General features: G+C 35.5%; 1 protein-coding gene across 2 annotated transcripts; it reads left to right on the top strand.

Moving 5' to 3' along the window:
- The first annotated feature begins 12041 nt into the window (after positions 1-12041).
- Positions 12042-19029, top strand: npy2rl (neuropeptide Y receptor Y2, like). 2 transcript variants are annotated; one of them, XR_009271506.1, is made up of 6 exons: positions 12042-12564; positions 13476-14169; positions 14612-14768; positions 15668-15998; positions 16214-16965; positions 17108-19029. XR_009271506.1 is itself a non-coding variant. In XM_058777153.1 (5 exons), the coding sequence occupies exons 2-4, from the start codon at positions 13535-13537 to the stop codon at positions 15995-15997; spliced, it is 1122 nt and encodes a 373-aa protein (XP_058633136.1). In that variant the 5' UTR covers positions 12042-12564; positions 13476-13534; the 3' UTR covers position 15998; positions 16214-19029. The 2 variants fall into 2 exon arrangements, 1 of the variants encoding a protein (XP_058633136.1); XM_058777153.1 differs by having other exon boundaries at positions 16214-19029.
- Positions 19030-22864: the final 3835 nt, after the last annotated feature.

The following is a 22864-nucleotide window of genomic DNA, read 5'->3' as shown; positions in this document are numbered from 1 at the left end:
ACACTAAAGAGAGGAAGACAAAGTGGCAGCCAAAACACTCGTACATTTGTATGCATCACTGGATTTCTTTTACCGTACACCCATGCAAATGCACTCAAAATCTCACAAATACAGGCAACAGAAGCAGCTGCAATCCATCCCCTACTGTTAGCCTTTGCACCACCCATGTAGAATAGCATTCAGTCATAATCCTGTCAGAGCACTCATGTTTGCATGAAGTCCGAGGCGGGGACTGTTTTGAAAGCAATATGCAGTACATGAAAGTGAGAAAATATGTATCGACCGCTCTGTTTTTTTTGCATTAGATGTGGCTCTCAGCAGTGGTTTACAGCTGTGTCAATGTCTTTTGCATTATTCATGATATGATGTCTTGCAAATGTGTGTTTGGTGTGTGTGTTTAGTGACCCTGAACTGGTCTTTGTCTGTTGTCCAGATGTTTGTCCGCAGCAAGTATGAACAGAGGATTTCAGTTTGCTTAACATTGGCATGTCATCAAAAAAACAAAACCATGAAAAAAAAAAACATGGAAAGAAATGGATGAGATAGCAGCAGCTTGCAGGCTTAATAGTTTTCAGATAAAAGATAAAAGCTTGACATTTGTGAATGTGTTTTGCATTCTAAGCTGCTGCTCTGGACTCAGACCTTGCCAGCTGCACCGCACACAAACAGTGGATTATGTCTAACGGGAACATTTAGCCTGGAGCATTGTATTATTTTGATGATATTAAGAGGGAGGTTGCTGATGAGTTGGCCAACATAAAACACTTTAAAGGTAATAAGGCCATAAACAGAAATGAAGATGTCACAGTGCAAATATGGCCATAAACTTTGAAGTACAGCAGGCGTCAATATTATCTCTTCCTCAGACTGATGAGGAGAACTTTCTCAAAACCACAAACTCCAATCTGAAGTGTTTGGCATGAAATTAGGGATGGACCGATATTAAAAATTTTGGTCAATACCAACAAGCTGGTTTCTAAAATACACCAAAACTAATATTTAAAATGATACAAGTGGAGTTCTGTTAAATACAAAAGATTTTTTACGTCTCTCGTGATCAAGGTTACATTAATTTAATCTAAATGCATTAAAAACAGTAATATTGAACGTGAAAAATGTAATTGCAATTTAAAACAACTATTTTCTAGTATAATATATTTTAAAATGTCATTTATTCCTGTGATGCAAGGCTGAATTTTCAGCATCATTTCTTCAGTGTCATATGCTTTTTTAGAAACATTCTAATATGCTGATTTGCTGCATAAGAAACATATTATTGTCTGTGCAAAAAACAGTTGCGCTGCTTAATATTTTTGTGGAAACAGCGATAGTATATTTCAGGATTCTTTGATTTTTTTTAAAAAAAAGAAACTTTTAGAAAATATTTTTTTTTCTTCTGTTAATCCGGTCAATACCAATAAATGAAATGAAAAAGTTTCTAGTTTTGTTTTCAGAGTTATCTCTGTGTAAAAAAATCTTCTGGTCAAAGGGAACATATAACCACAAATCCTACTATAATTTTCCAGTGATTTCTTTTGTGTTATCCGTACAAGAGTTTGTGCTGCACTATTATTTGTTTGACCTACTGCTTTTCTATTATTGTGGTATCATCTATTTTCCTCAAACGGCACATACAAAAGAACATTGGATGACATTCTGGAAAGGTAGCAAAAGACACCACAGCTCAGAAAGCTGAAAGCAGCATTTCAACATTCTACACTAACTGTGTGTGTAAGTTTGACTATAGCTTTTACAGTTATGTCAGTAGTGAGCTGTTTCTTAATTAGATTTGCCATAGTGTTGTTATTCTGTTTTAGACCTTCTATTCTGTTCTGAACTTTTATATTAACATTTGTTAGTTCCAATTCATGTTAATTGGAAGAAAAAGACAATATATGTTAAAGCAGGTCTAGTTTTCTACATGCATTTGTCTTTGAGTGACCTCTAGGGTTGTTCCACCAGCTGTATTCCCTGCTGTGAAAGATAAGTGATCCATCAAACCAAACATCCAGATTTATCTCTGTTAATGAGTGCCAATGACTCATGCAGGACATGCAAGAGGAAACCATAGAGCCAAATTAAGAGCAGCAGCCTGAGAACAGATCTGTTTTTTCTTTTAATCATTACATTTATCTGTTCATGATTGTTATTAGTTGGGCTTGTGTGCACAGAAGATGCTCTTCTTATATGCACTTACATATATTTTATCAAAAGCCACTCACCACAACTGAGGAATTAAACAATATAAGCTACAACACAAGCAGCCTCCACAAAGCTGAACAGATCTTTGACGCTTTATAATTGTAGAATCAAACAGTCAGACTAAATATGTTTCATAATGCTGAATTGCTTGTGTGTATTATATCTCCAAGATTACTCTCTGTTATCCTTTTTTAGTTATAGTCTGGTGCGTTTTTATTGTCAGCAGTTCACATGAGAAAATTAAATAGGAGTGATGGTTGGGAAGAGACTGCGTATATGTAGCTTTTAAAAATAAATGTATTACCATTAAAAAAACAAAAAAACAACTAAGCAGTGGAAGGAATTCAACTGAATTAGCTGAACAGCAATGAAAAAAGTATATATGTGCAAATTTAGCATATATGTGCTGATAAGCATGTATGCATGTTTTAGTTAGAACCTGTATGACATTCTTTCTTCCATATAACTTAAAAGGAGATGTTTAGTAGAATGCCCAAGCTGCTCTCTTCCATTCAGTGAAAATGGACAGTGACTAAGGTATAGTAAAAGTAGTTCATACAACTTGTGCACTGAATTTTATATCTTCTGAAGCCTTATGTCAACTTTTTAAGAGAAAAAGATTCAAAAAAAGTATTCATTGAAAATCTTGTTTTGACAGCTGTGGTCACTATTCACTTTCATTGTATACAAAAGACATTGAACATTCTGCTATAAATAACTCCTTTTGTGTTCCAGGAAAAAAAAAAAAAAAAAAAGTCATTCAGGGTTCAAAAGGAAGTAAGGCAATAGTGGCAATTTTCCTTTTTGAGTAAACTATGTTTTCATTACGTGTGGCGTAAATTACAGCGTGGCTGAATGTTACCTATGATTGACATCCAGTAACTAATTATGTTTTTGTGAAGTTGACTGAGCCGTTGGGCATTGGCAAGTCTCATTACCTTCACCAACCAAGCGCACTAATCTCAATCATTTTGATCTTAGCACTGCCTTTAGCACTCCCAGAGCTGTCTATCTGTTGGGTGAAGGCAGTCCAGTTTGGAGCTTTGATTATTTTTTTTCCAGCTGTCTGGATACTAACACACTCTTTCTCAGCACCCGCACTTTCCCTTCATCTGCTTCATTACCAAATTTGCTTTCTCAGAAAGGCTGCTGCCACTCCGTAGGGGACTAAACGCAGAAAATTTCCTTGATATTGTTCTCAAAACCAGGGACGATTCTAGGATTTTCATTTTAGGGGGGCTGAGCCCCCAATGAGGGTATAATAATAAAAAAAATTTAAAAAATATTTACAAAAGAATTGATTGAAAATTTGTGCAAAAAATTGTAGAACCGTTCTACATAAATTCAATTCAAACTATTTTTTTTTTTTTTTAATTAATACAAAACACACACACAATGTTTCAATCTCTGTCAATCACTCTGATATGCAATTAAAATAAGTGCACTGACTGAGTGCTGTCGGTCACTGTCTTTAATCATTTCTATGCATAACTGTATGGTAGTTAATGCCACATGCACTGTAATATTATGTTCTATATTGAAAGCTAAATTTTCAAATGAAAATAGCAATAACGTGATCGTTTTATAAAGCGTTCATATGTGTTAAGGGCTTTCGCTGAAGGAAACAGCTGTGGTGTGATGAGTGGTGAATGCAGCGAAAACTTTACAGTAGATTGGAAACCGATTGCTCTCCATGACTTTTTGTAAACTGTATTTATGACAAAGAACTGCATAGATGTAGATATTATAACAATCTATCGATAAACACACACCTTGTCCTCTCCTCTGCGCCACCGCAGTCTGTGGATTGAAGAACGCGCAGAAAGATGGGGAGGAGCCGAAGTCTGCTGCCGCTTTCATTTGAAATTTAAAGGGAAAGAATCGCAAGATTTTTAGGGGGGCTGAGCAGAAATTTAGGGGTGCTAAAGCCCCCCTAAAAATGGCCTAGCGACGCCCATGCTCAAAACTATTCATTTGTAAGCTGATGTACGCATCCAGTCCACAGGGATTGTAAAATTTTATTCTTGAGAGACATTGGCTAACTTCATTTTTTTTCTTTCTTTCAACTTTCTAATTTCTTAAAGGTAATGCGTGTAATGTTTTTCAGTGTTAAAATACTTTAACGGACAACTAAAAGCTTCATTCACACAATACCGGCAATTCTGATGTTTTATGTCACTATTCACTGGTTGATCGCCAGTAGCAATTTCTTATTCTGGTTTCCTGTACTGGTTATTGATGTCAACTATTTTCCATTTTTAGACCAAAACAGATTTATGCCACTAAACATGTCCAAATCTGTTTTTAAACTAGCATTTGTCATTTGTAATTTCATTTCATCATAGTAGTGTGGAAATCACACCCTTCACCCTTTAAGTATTATTTGTTTATTTTAAAGTAAAATTAATAATTATATTAATTTGACTAAAAGTGACAGAAAATACATTTTCACAAAAGATTTCTGTTTCAAATAAATGCTGTTTTTGAACTTTCTATTCATCAAAGAATCCTAAAAAAAACATATCATGGTGTCCATAAAAATATTAAGCAGCACAACTGCCTTTTAATAGTTATAATCAGCATATTAGATTGATTTCTGAAGGATCATGTGACACTGAAGACAGGAGTAATAATGCTGACAATTCAGCTTTGCATCACAGAAATAAATTACATTTTAAAGCATGTTAAAAACAGAAAATAAAGTTTTTTACTTTATTTTTGATCAAATAAATGCAGCCCCAAACTTGTGAATATTCATTTTCACTTTTTTTGTAACTCTTCATGCAATTCAATGAGGCAAGATCTTTTCTAAATTTACATTTCATTAAAAATTGTAATTTTATCTGCCATGTGCCTGCGCACTCATCCCACGCTCCTGTCACGCCAGCAAGTCTGTCTGTCATTTAGATGGCACAAACATAGCTGCCAATGCTTTGATATGAATCCACAAGAGGTCTAGAGTAATCACACACACAATGGCATAAACACAGAGTGTCTCCCGACAGACAGATAAAAGGAATGTCATTGCATGTAGCTCATTTTGACTAAGTCATAACATCGTTTTCTTTTGCTTTCCTTGATTCAGCCCAGCACACTGCGTTCTGTTGGTTAGATTGACTGAAACTATTAGCTGTCAGGCGCAATAAATTACTGTTGCACTCTGAGACCTTTCACAATTATTTTTGAACACATTGTCCAAAAAAAATGATGGGTTTACAAATGTATTAATTAGCAGTGCTTGCTAAGGCGAGAATCACAATTATTGCTCATAGTTGTGGTTAGAGATTTTTCAAAACCCTTAATATGAACACTGTTTCCTAACCAGGCACAACTCAATAAAGTGACAAGCTATGTTAATACAATGATGTTTACAATTATGATAAACTCAGCACAGGCTTATTGGAAAAACAAGCCTGTGGTGACATTTCTGCAAAATTATATTATACAAATGAAAGCTTATTAGCTTCTATGGTTCCATGAAGAATTTTTAACATGAAGCCTTTCTACAAAACGTTATTTGTAGTGGGAAAAGGTAGTCTACAAATAATGTATATGGTAAAAGTGTTTTAAAGTCATAAAGTATTTGCAATTGATAATATGTCTTGTAATCATAATTTGTGTGAACAGGAATATAAATGATGTTTTACTGACACTAATGTTCCTATCGGCAGGAAACTGTGGTTAATTTTAACCATTTAAACATTTTAAAGTTTTTAAGATATATATTTACTAAAATTAATGAATAAATAAATCTGAAAAATATATATATACTGTATATACTGTGTGTATATATATATATATATATATATATATATATATATATATATATATATATATATATATATATTATTATTATTATTATTATTATTATTATTATTATTATTATTTTTTTTATTCATTCATTTTAGTAAATTTATATTTGAGGAAAAGAACAACAGCAAAAACTGACCAGAAAGTTGTTTAGTTGTTTACTAAGTGAATTCTGTCTGGATTAAAACTTTCTTTTGTTGCTTGGTGATTCAGTCACATACAAACACATGCTTATGTCATCTTTCCAATGTTACACACACACACACACACACATATATGCATATGCATGTGCATGTGCGTCTGTGTTGCTAGTACGGGTCACATCAGATGTGTCAGAGCTCACACATGCTTGAACTCTGCTAACCTGCGAACAAATATACACACACACACACACACACACACAGCCACGGTCATGTCAGAAGTGATTCAAATCAGTTTTCTAGTTAGCAGGGTTTGAATAGATGGAGCTGAAGGTGTTGTGAAGGTAAGGGTACTCGATAATGCTTTTGATCAATTGACGTAAACACGGTCAAAGACCTTTTTCCATTTTATTTTCAACCATTATAGCTACAGCTTTTATGTGTGAAAACTCAAGGATACTAAATCAAAAATTGCAGTCCTATTCTGAATCACATTTGCCCCGTCCAGTGATACCAAGAGAAAAACATGAGGATTTGTCACAAGTATATAAAAAATGATCGCTCACTGTCATCAGTGAAATCTGTCACATAATTTAGCCAAACTGCCTGCCTTGAAATTTTGCATCGTACACAATTTTATCCTTTGGTCCAAAGTCCTTCTATTGCAGAAATCTTCATATGTCCATCAGGATTTCATTACTCTGTGGAACTGAGCGATGCATCTTCTGTATACGGGTATACATCATGATAGTGGACTTGCTGTGCCAGCACATCTAAATGTCAAATGACGGATAGCTTCGCAATCTGCGAGTATAGAGGATATACAGTACATCCCTCCAAAATATAGTTGTATATTTGTCTTGCACTCCTTCATCTGTACTTGCAAGGGAGAGAGAGAGAGGTGGGCTGGAAGTAACTGGGCTCCAGGCTTTTTTTCAGAACTCGTACAAAGGGCAAATGAGGAGAAGCAGAGAGTGGCACTAACACACAGAGATCAGACAAAAGGTCAAACTATAAAAGCACCATAAAAGTGGTCTATATGACTAGTGTACTATATTACAAGTCTTCTGAAGTCAGATAACAGCTTTATGTGAGGAAAATGTTGAAAATTTAAGTTATTATTCACTGATTATCTTTAGCACTGCAGTTTTCAAATCAAATATGACTTCAGAAAATGGAATATAATGCACATATCGGACGAATATAATGGTTATATAGACTACTTTTATGGTTTAATATGCTGTTTGTATGCATGTATACAGTAGTCAGCATTTGAAGTGGATCAAAACCTTTCATCAAAGTTGTCCTAAAACTAAAACAATACCCCTTCTTGTCTTAGGACAACTTTAATGAACCTTTTTGATCCACTTCAAATGTTGACTACTATATACAGGTGCTGGTCATATAATTAGAATATCATCAAAAAGTTTATTTATTTCACTAATTCCATTCAAAAAGTGAAACTTGTATATTATATTCATTCATTACACACAGACTGATATATTTCAAATGTTTATTTCTTTTAATTTTGATGATTAGAGCTTACAGCTCATGAAAGTCAAAAATCAGTATCTCAAAATATTAGAATATTACTTAAGACCAATACAAAGAAAGGATTTTTAGAAATCTTGGCCAACTGAAAAGTATGAAAATGAAAAGTATGAGCATGTACAGCACTCAATACGTAGTTGGGGCTCCTTTTGCCTGAATTACTGCAGCAATGCGGCGTGGCATGGAGTCGATCAGTCTGTGGCACTGCTCAGGTGTTATGAGAGCCCAGGTTGCTCTGATAGTGGCCTTCAGCTCTTCTGTATTGTTGGGTCTGGTGTCTCTCATCTTCCTCTTGACAATACCCCACAGATTCTCTATGGGGTTCAGGTCAGGCGAGTTTGCTGGCCAATCAAGCACAGTAACACTATGGTCATTGAACCAGCTTTTGGTACCTTTGGCAGTGTGGGCAGGTGCCAAGTCCTGCTGGAAAATGAAATCAGCATCTCCATAAAGCTTGTCAACAGAAGGAAGCATGGAGTGCTCTAAAATTTCCTGGTAGATGGCTGCGTTGACTGTGGACATCAGAAAACACAGTGGACCAACACCAGCAGATGACATGGCAGCCCAAATCATCACTGACTGTGGAAACTTCACACTGGACTTCAAGCAACATGGATTCTGTGCCTCTCCACTCTTCCTTCAGACTCTGGGACCTTGATTTCCAAATGAAATGTAAAATTGACTTTCATCTGAAAAGAGGACTTTGGACCACTGAGCAACAGTCCAGTTCTTTTTCTCCACAGCCCAGTTAAGATGCTTCTGACGTTGTCTCTGGTTCAGAAGTGGCTTGGTGGCCCTTTTCCTGAAGACGTCTGAGCGTGGTGACTCTTGATGCACTGACTACAGCTTCAGTTCTCTCCTTGTGAAGCTCTCCCAAGTGTTTGAATCGGCTTTGCTTGACTGTATACTCAAGCTTGCAGTCATCCCTGTTGCTTGTGCACCTTTTCCTACCCAAATTCTTCCTTCCAGTCAACTTTGCATTTAATATGCTTTGATACAGCACTCTGTAAACAGCCACACCTTTCAGTAATGACCTTCTGTGACTTACCCTCTTTGTGGAGGGTGTCAATGTTCGTCTTCTGGATCATTGCCAAGGCAGCAGTCTTCCCCATTATTGTGGTTTCAAAGAACCAGAGATACCCAGAATTTATACTGTAGGGATGGTCATTTATTCAAACTCAAATGTAAATATTCTAATATTTTTAGATACTGATTTTTGACTTTCATGAGCTGTAAGCTCTAATCATCAAAATTAAAAGAAATAAACATTTGAAATATATCAGTCTGTGTGTAATGAATGAATATAATATACAAGTTTCACTTTTTGAATGGAATTAGTGAAATAAATCAACTTTTTGATGATATTCTAATTATATGACCAGCACCTGTATGTATGTATATGAGTTGTACTGATTGAACAAATATTACTACACTAAAAAACTAAGCCCAGTGGTATTGTTATATTATGCAAAGTAATAACGGCATTTTAAATGAGGTGGACCTGAACAGTTGACATCAACTTAAAATGATAATTGTGACAGACAATTTGCATAAATTATGATCTAATACAGAAGTGTTTACATCTACATGCACAGATGAGGTTGGTGGAATTGGTATTTTCTGTGAATTCTTTTATACAGTTTATAGAAAATCTGAATTTATATAATATATAGGCTACAACGGGGCTAAAGGCGCCTTTGATATTATTTTCATCTAAACCACTAGATGGCACAAAATCGTGGCGTAGCACTTTCCAAAACATTCGCTTTTCAAGATGCACGTGTATATTTGTCTGGTCTTTGACGCGATCGCATATATTAATTGATGCATATATTTTGAGACAAATGTCTTCTTTATGACTTTGAGTTTTGTTTAAGATAATTAAAGCAACAGTTTTTAAATAACGAATAATATGTAAAAGTATGGTATTTGGGGTAAAAAGCACCTCTGCTGTTGGGGCTAAAGGCGCACAGTAATTAACATGATAATTAATAGATCGCTGACTTTTCCATTTGTTGACATGACATGGTTAGATTCAGATGGTAAATCATATATTATGTTGGGTGTCCATATTAGACATAATCACCATGTTTAGAATGAAACCATCATATTTAAAAACATGATATTAATCATATCATATAATAAAATATAATTTGTTGTTACTACTGTAAATAGCCTATATATTCAATTATTATTGGATCTCCTTCAATACTTTCAGAATCTTTACTTATTAAAATGATTTTGTTTCTGTATTTTAAAATATATTTGTGATATTAACATTTTAATGACAGTATATTTATTGAACAAAAATTAATAATTTTTCAAAATAAGCAAAAGATAGTACAAACTTTTCTAAACTTAGACTTTATTTAAAAACAACAACATTATTTTAGCTGAAGTATTTGTATCAATAGTGTGTGCGGTAAAATGCCCCTCTTGCCACCTCATACATTTATAAGATATTTAAACAAAATAAACGACTTGAATGATTTATTTTCACACAAAATCTGTTGCTCCGTTAATGTTCAATACAACGTATATATTTTTTCCGCAATTATACATTTTAGGCGCAGTTAATAGCACATTTTTTCTTAAGGTGGGCCTTTAGCCCCGTTGTACCCTAATAATTAAATACTTGTTCTATACACACACACACACACAGTCAAACCAAAATTTATTCATACACCTTCAACATTTCTCATATTATGACAGTTTATTCGCTATAATTTAGAAAATGGTAATACAATATGACACAAACTCAGAGTTAAACTGTGTCAGAACAAATTCATCTTGATAATGTCAAATAACTTTGATAGAAATGTAATGAATTAGGTTGAATAGCTGTCAGCTGTCAGCTGTTAAATTTTAGTACACAATTAGATAAAACCAATTTAGGTCAACCAATTACCAAGCAATGCTTAATTTTGTTCAGTCTGCGATGTAAAAAGGTCGCATTAGCAATTAAAGAAAAAACGCTTGAGCAAAACATGGTCAGGTCAAAGTGTCTGAATCATTTTTGATCACAAATGTTTTATCAGTTTTACACTGTATGAAGATTTTGGGTATAATATGTCACCATTTACTTTATCTTGCTATCCTCACTTACATAAATGAACTATATTGTCCTGCACCCGCTAGTAAAAAAAGCTTATTTTAAAAGGACTGCAACTACTAGCAAGTTTAAGATGAACAGAACAGCATTTTCAATTTCTCTACTTTTCTTTATCACACATCTGATGGTGCAGCGATAAGAGGAATTGGAGAGCAGCTCAGTGTGCTCTCCAATGCACAGCACACACACACACACACACACACACAGCCTTGTTGTGCAAAAGGCCGGTCTAATCTCTATCATTAAACCCACATAATATATCACAGCCAAACTCTCATAGACTGCTCGGTTAATATATTAAAAACACACATTTTCTAAGACTAAAGCACAGAAACATGGCAAAACACACACACATACACTATATATATGCCAATATATATCACACAGACGTATGCCCTCGGCCAACTGTGACCCTGTTGCTGCATAAAATACAAACTCACGCAAATATGCATATGAAGCACACACTTTCTTGAGGCACACACACACAGACATAAATAAGGTATGGTATGAAATGAAACAAAACTGGTATTTAAAAAAATAATAATTTATTGTATAATCTGCCTGTTTGTTTGTTTTTTAGGATATACATCATATTAGGAGTAGATATGATTTATTGGTATGACAGCGTTTTACAAAAATTCATTTAGGCAGAAATTTCATGTGATTTCTCATGACAAGATAGTTCAGCATGCATCAATAGTTAGCTGTATTCAGCAAAATTAGTACAAACACAGTGTGATGGACAGACTTTATTAGCCGTAACCACGCCATTAGAGTCACTGTTTCTGACTTGAGGGCTTCATCTTTTAATTACAACAAACACGAGAGGCTCAGTCACAAAAGTGAAAGCATGCATTTTATTGACTCCCTCACAGTGTTGTGTTTGTCCACTTATTTAACAACTGTGCACATAAATAGGTTTATATTTGAATATGCAAAATGATTTATGCAAATACCATTGTATGCTGCTTGAACAAAGGGAGATTTATAAACGTCTCACACTGACTGGGTTATAAGAGTAGTTAATCTAAAAATCATGAATCATTTGCTTACCCTTTCCAAACCATTTGATTTTCAAAACAAGATAAGAAAAAAAGATTACATGCATAGTGACCATAAGACATCAAGCTTTAAAATTGTGTATATATATATATATATATATATATATATATATATATATGTATATATATATATTGAATAAAGTACCAAACATATTGAAGGTAACATACCAGATATCAAATCATTATTTTGACCAGGAAATAAATACAATGCATAAATTATGTAATTTTGCAGCATATAACCTAAAATATATTGTTTTAATGTTTTTTCCTTTACCCAACAGATATGACGATTTTTGAATGGTGCATGCATAAGTTATGCACGCTTTATAATGTTTGTTTTATTAAGCCTAAACTGAGCCTAGCCATCGTGATTCATCTCTCTCCCTCTCTTCCCTATGGAGAACTCTGAACTTGTGGGTTTGGCTTGTGTGGATGAATGCAATTCAGTCGCGAGCGTCAGAGACGGTTGAGCTCCACAGCCCACCTCACCTGAACCTCAACCTTTCCTTCAGGAAAACACATTGATTGAAAAAGGAAACAGAAGAACATGTACTTGTTTATTGTATGTCAATTTATAAATATAGCTACATAACATTTCTAAAGATCTCTGTTTAACTGATGGTGATGTATCCTGAGGCGCACGACGTATTGTTGGAGACGGCGAGGTGAAAACGCTGCCTGGGAATCGGTAAGTCATTCTAATATAGTTCATTTTAAGTCCAAACCCGCATTTTCATCATTCCTCTGAACAGGGCATTAATAATACAGGCTACGATCTTTTATACGCCTCTCAGTTTCTTCGTTTAATTGGTGCGCCTCGTGCGCTCCTTCACGGACCATTGCGCCTTCAGTGTCCGTGAACTGGGAAGTGTGCCATGAAGTTTCCACGGACTCCAGTATGTGTTTATGGCTCCTAGTGATAATGGTTTCGCCATGTACCTATTCGTCTCTCAGAAAAAGACGATGGAGTGTGCACGAGCGCAGCCAAGCCGTGCGTAACGATCTCTTAACGCGCAGAGTAGCCTACATTTTACCTTAATGAAAGTGACCTGACAAGTTACCCCATAAGAAGTCGATACGCCTTCTTTCGCTGGTGGAAATAAAATAATATGGTCTCGCCAAGATGTTCTCTGACAGACTCTCTATAAAAAGATATAAAATATTTATACTCTGGAATGGAGAGCCGTACAATCCGGTAGTCCATTGTAAGATATGCATGTGAATTGGAAATAGACAAATTTTTTATGTATTTGCATTAATATATGGTGAGGTTAGAAATTATTTTATATTTTTAATGGAAATTTATTCAAGGAAATATATCCAGAAAAACCGATTAGTTATTTAAGTCTTATAATAAACGGTATCAGTTTCATAATATACAGTCCAAACTGTTCCCTCTGTGTAATGCATGTCCATTGCATACTTTTATGAATTTTGTTGTTGTCATATTATGTTTTCTATCTATCTATCTATCTATCTATCTATCTATCTATCTATCTATCTATCTATCTATCTATCTATCTATCTATCTATCTATCTATCTATCTGTGTTTGTATATCGATCAGATTCATAATGTCAAATCAACCCTGTGTTTTCAGATTGTCAAACCTAAGGGCAGCTTGGTCTTTCTCTAAAATCTGACATGGCCATGTCATAAATGGATTCCCTCAGCTTAATCAATGGCTCCTCTGGGAGCAAAGAGCTGGCCATCGGGGAGGATTCATCCGACTTGACTCTGAATCATCCGCTGTTGGAGTTGGGAGACAGCACCAAGTTTCTTGGGGTGCAGGTGGTCCTGATCTTGGCATACTCTACCATCATCCTTTTGGGCGTTGTGGGGAACTCCCTGGTGATTTATGTGGTTTACAAATTTAAGACACTCCGTACCGTCACCAACTTCTTCATTGCAAACCTAGCCGTGGCCGATCTGCTCGTTAACACATTGTGTCTCCCGTTCACGCTGGCTTACACTCTCCTCAGGGAATGGAAGTTTGGACAAGTGCTTTGTTTCACTCTGCCATACGCTCAAGGTCTCGCCGTCCACGTCTCTACAATTACATTAAACGTAATTGCATTGGATCGGCATAGATGCATCGTTTATCACCTAGACACTCGAATGTCAAAGGACACCTGCTTTCTGGTCATTGCCATCACCTGGGTGGTAAGCGCCGTTCTGGCAAGCCCACTGGCCATATTCAGGGAGTATGGAATCGTAGATCTTTCTCCAGATAACTCCATTGAGGTTTGTGGAGAGAAGTGGCCTGACAGTAGTACAGACAGCACTCTATACTCGTGAGTACCAGACATGCATATTTTAATGAACTGCATTATTACAGTTTCCTCAGGCCCTCAAGGAGGCACAAATGTATGCTGTGTTCATTTATCAAATGTCACTGTCTTCAAATTGCACTGAAAGCACACAGATCTGTATATTTTATAAATATACAAATTTATGAAGATTAAATGTTGATATTTATGTGAACAGATATCATCTATATTTTGACAAACATTTTCAAAGAGGATGATTACTGTGGATGATTTAGATTTAGATTCAAGATCTATTTTCATCTTTGAAAGCTTGTTTGTTCTGTAACAGATAAATTACTGCTAAAATGAGTCATAGCTTGTTTAATTTTGGAGCAAGATTGCATGTTTTCTGAAAGCGTCTTTAACAATAACATAATGACACTCTTCAGCTGCACTTATGCCGATGATGGCTGTTTTCTTTCTTCAGAATCTCCACGCTGCTGCTGCAATATGTGTTGCCTCTAGCAATCATCTCTTTTGCCTACATCCGTATCTGGAGTAAACTCCGCAATCACGTCAGCCCAGTTGGTCGCAATGACAGGCATCAGCGCCGCCGCAAGACCACCAAGATGCTGGTTACCATGGTGTGTACAGTTCCCAGCTTTCCTGAGCAAATATTATATCGTAGTGTTCCTGTATCTTCATATTATTATAGGCGTTCACATGTATACAGCAAAAAGCCTGATAATGAAAACGATGACCAACATCTAGTGGTTGACCAAAATGGGTTTTTACCACGGCTCTCAATGCCAGTAAAAACAGTAATATTGTGAAATGTTATTATAATTTAAAATAACCATTTTCTATTTGAATATATTTTAGAGAGTAATTTATTCCTGTGATGCAAAGCTGAATTTTCAGCTTTCTACTAATATGCTGATTTGGTGCTCAACATTTCTTACTATAATCAGTGTTGGAAACAATTATAGCATTTGTTTCAGGATTCTTTGATAAATAGATAATTCAAAAAAGCATTTATTGAAACAGAATTCAAAAGTCTTTACTGTCGCTTTTTATCAATTTAATGCATCCTTACATAATAAAAGTGTTAAATAACTTCCTGAAAATAGCTAACTGAACTTTTGGAAGGTGTATACACACACATGATAGATAGATAGATAGATAGATAGATAGATAGATAGACTTAAAACCTGGACTTCTACAGTTGATACTTCTGATATTCACATCAAGGACTTTGCACATTTTTATATTTTGTGTGTACTTTCTATTTTTTTTTATTGTTTAGAGCCTGTACTGCTAGAACAGCATGCATCTTTCCCAAGAGCATTTCCACATAAGAAGCAGTCTTCTGTAACCCAAATATTTTAGAGCTATTTTTGCCACAGTTATTTTGAAAGATGTTGTAGTTGCCAATAATATAAACAGAGAACTAGACCAGAATGTAGATCAGGCTTTAATTGCAGCTTGACCAGTACTGATGCAGCATGTGTGCAGATGTAACATCTCACCGTGTATGTTGCAGGTCGTGGTGTTTGCGGTCAGCTGGTTGCCTTTCCACGCCTTCCAGCTCGCCATTGACATTGACCACAACGTGTTGGACATGAAGGACTTCAGGCTTCTTTACACTGTTTTCCACATTGTGGCCATGTGCTCAACGTTTGCCAACCCACTGGTGTATGGTTGGATGAACCGGAACTACCGCAGCGCCTTTGTTGCGGTCTTCAGTTGCAAGAAACGGCTTGATTTGTTGAACGCCGAGGGCCAGGCTGCCACAGCGGTTCGCAGCAAACCCAAAAAGGCTTTAGAAGCTCAAGATATAGTAACGACACATCTCAATGCAACAGATGTCTGAGGTGATCTATCTGTCTGTCTATCTATCTATCTGTCTGTCTATCTATCTATCTATCTATCTATCTGTCTGTCTATCTGTCTATCTGTCTGTCTGTCTGTCTGTCAAACTCACTATCTATCTATCTATCTATCTATCTATCTATCTATCTATCTATCTATCTATCTATCTATCTATCTATCTATCTAAATTACCCTTCTCTCTGTTTTTATGGTTTAGGTGAGCATACTGAAAGGATTCCTAATGCCAGTTCAAAACTATGGAGGATTTATTGTAGCGGGAACTTCCTGGTGATTTGTGTGGTTTCCAAATTTAAGACACTTCATACCATCACCGATTTCTTCATGGCACACCTTGCCATGTCCGATCTGCTTGTCATCAAGGTGTGTCTCCCATCTATGCTGGCGTAGACTCTACTGTGGGAAAGGAGTTTGGAAGTGCTTTGCCTCACTCTCAAGGTCTTGCTGTCTATGTCCCTGTGTTAAATGAAATTGTGCTGGTGGCAACTTCACAACAACATGACCTAGCTAAATTCTATGTTGTGAACTTAATGTTTGGAAGATAATCTGATCATCTTCTTCAATTCGTCATCTTCAACAAGATGTGCATGTTGGCTGAATATACTTACATTTGAAGCAGGAACATTTTCACAAATATTTCTGGATCTTGCTGTGCAAAATGCCTCTCCATCTGTAGGAAAGATGACTGTATACAGTTTTGTTCATCATAGAAGAAGGTTCTTCATCATGAAAAAGTTTCAGATGTTACCATACGACAAATTTGTGCTTTCTAATCTTTAAGCAGCCATCATCTTGTGTGAACGTACAGGCGGGTCGTGCACTCAAATGGCTCTGGAAAGTGTTAACAGCAAATTGCTTCTCCTTTCATCTGAAAGTAATTTGCACAGAGGAACAGTGTGGTGGCACAGACTAACAACGGCATGAAGACAGGGAGGTGTTTCTACCCCTGCGGTATGAATGTTTCAACACAAAGATCTGTATTATCTCCTCCATTAAACCTTGCGGGATGTTCTGTCAGTTCAATACTTTGAAAATATTATGAATGTATTTCATCTAAAATACATAACAAAGAATTTTATTTTATCGTTGACAGGACTTGACGGATCAAAGTGGATTGTTCACTTGCTGTGGTTCACTTTTTATAAACTTAACCCTTGTAATGGGTTGGCATGTGCAAATATGACAACATACTGTAGATGTGTACGTGAAAAAAGAAAAAGATAAAAACAGTAATGTAAATGTGCTTTCTACTGTATATTGTTGTCATCTGTAAAGCTGTCACATTTGCAATCAACATGCCAGATGAATGTAATTTCAAGAAAAATCAGTATTCTTCTATGTAAGAAAAATACCTGACACACATGATGTACATATATATATCACACAGAGTAATTCATCTGCCTTTGAAAATGTCACTTGTAGAATTACTGAATGATGACATGAAAACATCCACTTATTCCCCCATGTTCTCCAATTTCCTGAAGGAAAATCGAAAGCTGCTTTAAAAAGCGATGACTCACACAAGTTATGGGTTTGCTGATGTATTTCTGTTGACATGGAAGGTATATACCTGTCCACTGTAGAACTAAATGTCTCCTTTTAACTTAAATTGTCTGCAGGAAATGAGAAAGCCACGTTTAATTAGTACTATGGGCTTCTGTGTGGATCCTGCTTGAATTTAGGATGAGAATTGAGAATTGTTTGTAAAATATAACTGCATTCAACTGCGCTAGTGTTGTTTTTGTTAAAGGAATATTCTGGATTCAGTACATGTTCTCTCTTGCGACAGAGAATCATTTTGACCAGTTCTTCAGCATATAAAAACAAACAATAATACATTAATGATGGAAGTCTAAAAGGCATTATATGGCATAAATGTTGAAAAGCACTGTGTATATTCTTATGAAAATCATGTAAAGGCCAGTAACAGGATATGCACCAGAAAGGGACTGTTTATTTGAAGAGTCACTCACAGGAATTACATCTGTAATGCATAACCAGAAATTCATCCGCAGAGAAAAATAGTTCCGTTGCTAGGACACAAAGTTTTGCACTAAAGCGCATTTCCATTTTTACACCCCTTTGAAATTACATTAAAGTGCATTTGTTTATTGCAAAAAGCAATTTGTCCACTACACAGAATGCAAAATCGCAGCTAGAACGTATCTGAGCAAGATTTTTGACCAGTTCACGGTGGGCAGGGCTGACAGCATGGCACCAGCATGACTGTATTATTTATTTAGAAATTATTGTCTGTGGCAACAGCCTGCAGATACTGAAACTTGTTTTAACAAGGGAAAGATGAGTGAGTCAGAATTCCAAATAGTCAAGTGGTGCCTAATTATTTAGTTGACTTTTTATTTTATTTTCCACATGTAGCACAAACACACAGCCAACAAAATCACCAGTCCAGTTTTGCTTCAGGGATCTCAGTTCACACATCAAAACCTGTTTGTCTGTGTGAAGGTCTTACAAAAACAGCCACCAGCCCTTTATAGTTTTTAATTATTATATTTACATGAGCGTGAATGCTTTTACCTGGCACATTTTGAGAAAACACTGAAAACAGACTTTCACTCTGCAAACCATTTACAATGTAACATACAGTACTTTTGAACATGTATATTTGTGGGTCTGTTTTTGTGAAATGTTGTTTGTATTAACAGATGTGTTTACATTTAAAAACATTATGTACCAAAACTTTGGTTGATACTGACCAAATTGTGCTGTGATATGTTAAAATTATTTTTTAATGTATAATTCACATTTTATTTATATATATATTTGCGATATAGAGGATGAAAAACGAAGATAATGGCTCAAAGGGTCTTTGTAAATAAACTTATTTGAATTCAATCTCACAATAAAATTGAAGCTAGCTGTTTAACTATTGCTGATTGTCCTTATCTCAGGATTTTGTTTTCACACGGTGCTTTAGATGACCGTTCATGCCATTCTAATATACACAGACATCAAGCAATCCCTCTCTAAGCCACTCTTCCGGCGATTTGCATGAAGCAACGGCCTTGCAGAAACGAAATGATTTGATTCAGTGAAATGGTGGCTGTCACTCTGAGGCTCATATATATGTTGACACACACCTACCCACTCACACATGCACTTTTTCTTGCTGTCTCTATCCTTATTTACTTTTGCACTTGTATTTCATCTGGTTATTGTACCTTGACTGATAAAAAAAAAAAAAAAAAGCAAAAATGTATTTTCAAATAAACTATGGGTCATCCATCATATCTGTTTGTCATATACAATATGAGGATGACAGGCCTTTTTCTTTCACACTCATGGTCTTTTCACAGACACTGACTGAAGCTGTTTCCTTGATTGCTTGGTCCAAACCCAAATTCAGTCGTACTCCCTCCCTTTTGGATCCAAATTCGCAGTATGATTATGTCCTCAACGTGAGCATCTCAGTATGCTAGCTGCAAATGTTTACCACTGTAACTAGACAACAACTGGAGGAGCAGGGGATGTTCTAGCTGTTTTAAATTAAGTACTTGTCCCTTCTTATTTATCACTTGAACATTATACACACAGAACATCACTTGAACCACTGTCCACTGTATTTCAATGTTTTGTAAGGATTCAAACAATGCGAGCCGCTCTCCAAATTCAGTTTAGTCAGAGACAAGCAGCTATGCCTAGAAATAAATTAAAGGGATAGTTCACCCAAAAATGAAAATTTGCCGTTAATTTACTCACCTTCAGGCCATCCAAGATATAGGTGACGTTTTTTTCTTCATTTGAACAGTAAAGAAGATTTTTAGCTGAATAAATGGCTCTTGGGGATTCATAAAATCCAAGTCAGAGGTCACCGTCACTTTGAGAGTAAAAAAAAAGAAGCATATCAGAGAACACAAAATTAAGACCTGTGGCTCCTGGCAATATATTGAGGTCTTATGAAGCGAAACGATCAGTCTGTGCAAGAAACTGAACATTATTTAAAATATTATTAACTGTAATCCATAGCCTCAGGCAGAGTGAACAGTCAAGTCATGTCAAGTCACTTTTATTTATATAGTGCTTTTAACAATACAGATTGTGCCAACTCCAGTTACTCCAGCAGTACACTGAACTGAGGAAACAGCTCCGACTCGGACAGAAGTAAAAGTTATGGTTTCTCATTGTTTATGTAAAAAGGTAAGTTGATTAAGACTAGTTTATATATTTTAGACATGTAAACATCCTCGTTTTACATAATTATTGGGTGTGTTAATAATATATATTAACACACCCAATATACGTTATGCAATTGCATGATTACATAAACTGATGAATCATTTTTTGAACCAGTTTATTGAAACAGACACTCTGAAAGAATCAGTTTGTGGAAAAGAATCAGACTTCCCAATTTGCCTGAGGCTATGGATTACAGGTAATATGTTGTAAAAAAAAAAATGGTATTTGCATTTTAAGGACCATGGTTTTAGCTAAAAATATTTTTTACTGTTCTACTGAGGAAAAACGTCCCCTACATCTTGGATGGCATGAGTAAATGAACAACTAATTTTTATTTTTGGGTGAACGATACCTTTAAAGATGATAACTGTAATGTTTACCATAAACTTACTATAAAGTATTAATAATTGTTCTAATTCTATTTTAACGATTACGATGCAGATAAACAAAACATGAAGAGTATTGGTGTAATCAAATTTCAGAATTTTTTATTTTTTTTCCCCATCTGATGAATGATAAAAAAAAAATTAAAAAAAATTGACAATCAGAATCCACCCAAGCGTAAAGCGGCAATCAACAAACCTGTAGCGCACACTTATGATAAACAGACTGTAATCTTCCGTTGGTAGACGCTAACATAGTTAGTAATCTTCTTTGTTAAGTACAGTGCTCTCCAGCAGGGGGAATTGACTTAATAAAACTTGGCTGTCTAGGCAGGAAAAACACTGGAAAAGTCGCAAACTGACGTATTTTGCGTTAACATCTGGGTGCAGGTAACACAGAGAAATAGTACACATTGTTTATTTACATATACAACATTGTAACAATACAAAGCTTGTTAGAACTCTGCAAACTTATCCTTTAAGTTCCAGGCTGCTTTTCCATATCAACCTTGTAATTGCAAATAATGACAACAATCAAATTTTTGAATGAACTGCTCTTATTATTGTTATGGAACTCTAGAGGAATAGCTGAATTTTGAAGGATGTATTTCTGTTATTTCTGCTGTTGTATTGGAGAGAGCAGTGTGAACGACTTTCTAATTTTGCCTTTCACAGAAGGGCTTGGAACGACAAATTGCAAAAGCTGATGCTTTACGAGTACTCAATTTTTGAAGACCTTGTAACAGGGAGAAATAGTTTTGTTCCCTTCTCTGCTGGAAGGAGTTCTGATATAGAGTGACCAGCCTCACAGCATTTGTGGCTCAGGTGATTGGCTCAAAAAATTTTTCCCCAGAAATGGACAATGTCTCTGAGAGGCAATGAATCAAAGATAACAGCGTCCAAGTCGTGACCTCCTTGAACCAAGCTTTCTCTCTCTCTATCTTTATCTCTGTCATTTCACACACAGAAACCTCTCTCAAGATGTCCACGGAATGGTAGTTGCTATTCAAATTTCATCAAATCAATATTGCTAAAACTAGCCATTATTACATGGCTTGAAAATGATGTGCAAGATGAAACTATAGTTGAACCAGAATTTTCTATGTATTCAGCTGTAAACTTGTTTGCACATTTGCACTTGCTTAAAATATAAAATCAGTGCAGATGTTGAAAATAACTTGGAAAACCATAAATTAAAACTGGGCTTGTCCTCAGTTGATAAACACAGACTGAGGTGACTGACTGTGTATGTACGCAAGCACTGAAAATAATCTAGCAGACTTTCAGCAGAATTTAATCAGACATAGCAGCTAACCTTTGAGTTGGAATTAATTATTGATTGTCAGTGAAATGATAAAAGACTCTGCTGTTTGATTTTTGTTAGTCTTAATGAATGTTTTCAGTTATAATTGCTATTACATTATGAGACTTGAATTTATAATGACCTGTTCTGCCAATTTATCAAATTTAATTTTGTTTATTCTTCCAGTTTAAATACACGAGAATTAGACATAATCAAATTAACTTGGCTTCGTCTTTGGTGATTGAACATAATTTCTCTGCTGCCTCTCTGAAAGCTGGAAAGTGAACGGTTTTTATGAACAGACATATTTAATAAAGACTGATGGATGTATTTAATCATGACTAAAGAATGATGAAGTCAACAATGACTGATGAATGAATTTAATTACTAAAGATTAATTTAGGATCTCTCCTCAATTCATATCTCATATAACAATAGTGGTAATATGAGTTTAGTTCAATTTCAAGATGTTTAAGAACCTCAGACAAACCAGAAGCAAGAAAAAACAGCAGAAAATATCTAGTGTTAACTGCATTTGAAAGTATATTTTCCATGTTTACCATAATGACATGTTCCTGGATCAACATCCTTGTTGTGGCTTGAACATCGATCTTATCAACAGATTATTTCCTTCTGATTTATAGGGCTGAGGTTAAGAATTGGGTTTGGATTTGTTAGACTGAAATATTGTTTCAGGACCAACAGATGATGTTAGAAGATCCGGACTCATTTGTTTCTGCCCAGTAAGACGCCTTTTAAGGAAGCACACATTCTTTCATCTCTAAGCAGCTGAATCACAAACTTAAAACGATTGTACAGTGGACACATGGTCTCCTTCACCATGAAATATGACAATTTCCCTCAGTTCTGTGGCGAGAACAAGAATCTGCCTACACAACCTCCAAAACAAAACCATTTTTCCAAAACAGAGGTTTTATTTATATGAACAAAAGGACATGGTGTACCT

The sequence above is a fragment of the Onychostoma macrolepis genome, chromosome 01 (assembly GCF_012432095.1).
Source record: "Onychostoma macrolepis isolate SWU-2019 chromosome 01, ASM1243209v1, whole genome shotgun sequence".
NCBI lineage: Eukaryota > Metazoa > Chordata > Actinopteri > Cypriniformes > Cyprinidae > Onychostoma > Onychostoma macrolepis.
The sequence above is the reverse complement of the archived record's forward strand: the minus strand, read 5'-3'. Positions and strand labels throughout refer to the sequence as shown.

Coding starts and splice junctions, on each gene's coding strand:
- npy2rl (XM_058777153.1), top strand. CDS start 13,535: ATGGATTCCCTCAGCTTAATCAATGGCTCCTCTGGGAGCAAAGAGCTG. Junction 14,170..14,611: donor ACAGACAGCACTCTATACTC/GTGAGTACCAGA, acceptor TTCTTTCTTCAG/AATCTCCACGCTGCTGCTGC. Junction 14,769..15,667: donor CCAAGATGCTGGTTACCATG/GTGTGTACAGTT, acceptor TGTATGTTGCAG/GTCGTGGTGTTTGCGGTCAG.